This window comes from Falco peregrinus, chromosome 14 (assembly GCF_023634155.1).
Source record: "Falco peregrinus isolate bFalPer1 chromosome 14, bFalPer1.pri, whole genome shotgun sequence".
In the NCBI taxonomy this organism is placed as follows: domain Eukaryota; kingdom Metazoa; phylum Chordata; class Aves; order Falconiformes; family Falconidae; genus Falco; species Falco peregrinus.
Window position 1 is genome coordinate 463,066 of NC_073734.1, and position 2,254 is coordinate 465,319.

Genomic DNA, 2,254 nt, shown 5'->3' on the forward strand with positions numbered 1-2,254 from the left:
AGTCCCGCCTCCTACCTGTGCCCCTGTCCATGGGTGCTGGCACCTCCTCGGCTGATGGAGGGGAGAGGCCGGCCACCTCCTCCCCAAAGATGTCCCCGCAGTTTTCAATGAGGAACTCCACCAGCACGTTCACCTGCAGACATCAAAGCCTTGGTCTCAAGCCAGGTGCCTGCAGACGTGTCAAGCAGCCTTTCCCACTGCTGACCCTTCGCCTGCGCAGGCGGCTGCGGCTGGGGGTTGCTCTTCCAGGCACCCAGCCCACCAGCACTGGCCCAAGGGAGGAGGCAGCCAGGGACCTCGCAACAGCCAAGCTCCGATGGGCCGGGAAGGCAGCACTGGCTGCTGGGTAGGGCGTACCTTCTCGGTCACCGCCAGCATGGCCTGCAGCGGGAGCAGGTCCTCGTTGGGTGGGCTCAGCAGGTTGGGCCCGACGCAGATGGCCAGGTTGCTGCAGCTCATTCTGCTGGTGGCTGCGTTGTGGCCGATGTGCTGCAGCAGGGCCATCAGCCGCTTCAGGAGGAGGAGGTTGGCCGCAGGCAACTTGTCAGCCACCCTGAGGGAAGAGGAAGACAAGGCTGATGAAGCAGAGGGTGCCCACAGCTGTCCCCGCAGCTGGCCCCAGGCGGGTGGGAGCCAGCGGCCGTGTTGCACAGCTTTGCAGCTGCCCGAAAAGACAGCTTTCTGAGGAGCCCGTGCCTTTGCAGGCAGGTCCCAGAACTCTCCCGGTCCCTGCTCACCAGGCAGGCTGCTGCCCACACTTACGCTTTCAGCTCCTCCACCTTGGCCTGCTTGCTGGCCCTCTCCATGGCTGCCATCCAGTCCTCGTAGAGGTCGACGACGAGGAGCTTGGTGGGGATGCTTCGCAGGAAGTCCTGCAATGCCAAGGGCTGCAGGTGAGCCTTTGAACGCTGCAGGCCAGCCAGGAGCTCCTCCAGCTGCACGTCAGAAGTGCTCACCTTCAAGATGACGGCCAGCAGCAGCGCAGGCTGGCTTCCTACGTCGATGTCCTTGCCGCGGTCCAGGGCCTCGCGCAGCTGCCGAAGTTCTGTCCCACCGGCAGCTCTGCGGAATATCCCCTCCGTTGCTGGTCCTTGCTGGCGCAGGACAGCCAGCAGCTCCTGCAGGAGAGGCAGGAGGCCACTTGCTTGGCTGAAGAACCAAGCGGTGGCAAGGACCAGAGCTCTGCCCCAGACGTGGTTGCCTAAGCGCCACAAAGGGTCTGGGACCAGAAGCAGGTTCTGGGGGTGCAGAGCCCAGTGCCCTGTCCCCGCAGCTGCTGGGGACACGCAGGCCCTCTCCAGAGCAGCCGGAGGGAGGGCTGGGGACCCCGTCTGTCCAGGCTGGCTTACCTGGATGGGCCGGGGCAGCGTGTTGTCCTCCCCACAGAGGGCTGCCAGGGGCTGCCCAAAGAGCGCCCTGCTGCAGCTGGAGCCCGCCTGCCCTGGCGCCTGGGCAGCGGCCGGGGTGCGCCGCAGGGCGAAGGGCCAGGGCAGCCCCATCCTCCTCCTGCTGGTGCTGCTCCCGCTGCTGCTCCCTCCTGCTGCAGAGGAAAACAGAGTAAGACACCACCAATGGAGACCCCAGGCCAGCGGTCCCAGCGCCTGCCCTGCCCTGCGCTGCCCTGCCGGCAGCACGGTGCTGTGTGGTGCGGCAGGATGGGCAGGGAGGCAGCAGCTGGAACCGCGGCTGTGGCTCGGAGGTGTTGACTTAGAGGCTCTTGAGAGCCATCGTGCCACGGGGTCAGCCTGTGCCAGCCTTCGCCCTGCCCTCCTGCAAGCTGCGGGCAGCAGCAGAGGCTCCGTGTCCCCGCAGAAGCATATCCAGCAGGCACTGCCCAGCAGTTGTCCTTGTCCGTCCAGGTGACATCCTTCCGTGGGCTGCCCAACCTGCATGGCGACACTCGGGACAAGTGAGCACAGCATTGCAGGAGGTTGCCTTGCTTTCCCAAACTCACCTGGTGCGGGGCAAAGTCCCCCTGCGTTTGCAGATGGGGCCGTCGCAGGCCCTTGCTTGGGATGAGCCTGCAAGAACCAAGAATCGGGCTGTGCTTGGAGAGCAGCCCCGCAGCAGAAAGGGCCACCAGCAGCCTGAGCGCGGCAGAGCTGGGACCCTCTGCCCTCCCGGGCTCTCTTCCCCATGTGGCAGGGTTCCTCCCAGTGTCACCAGTCAGAACGTGCTGGCGTGCTGCTGGCTTCCCAAAACTCTCTGCTCCCTGAGTGGCACCATCAGACCCTCTGTCCCTCCCGCACAAGCT

At 65.5% G+C, this 2,254-nt stretch overlaps 1 protein-coding gene across 1 annotated transcript; it reads right to left on the reverse strand.

Annotated features, from left to right (window-relative positions):
- Positions 1-417: 417 nt before the first annotated feature.
- Positions 418-1,409, reverse strand: LOC129785623 (T-cell activation Rho GTPase-activating protein-like; the record flags this gene model as incomplete). The annotated part of the gene is made up of 4 exons (XM_055818564.1): positions 418-553; positions 763-872; positions 957-1,118; positions 1,350-1,409. Coding segments are annotated over 4 exons (468 nt in total), but the record flags the coding sequence as incomplete, so codon positions are not given.
- Between the last annotated feature and the right edge of the window lie 845 nt (positions 1,410-2,254).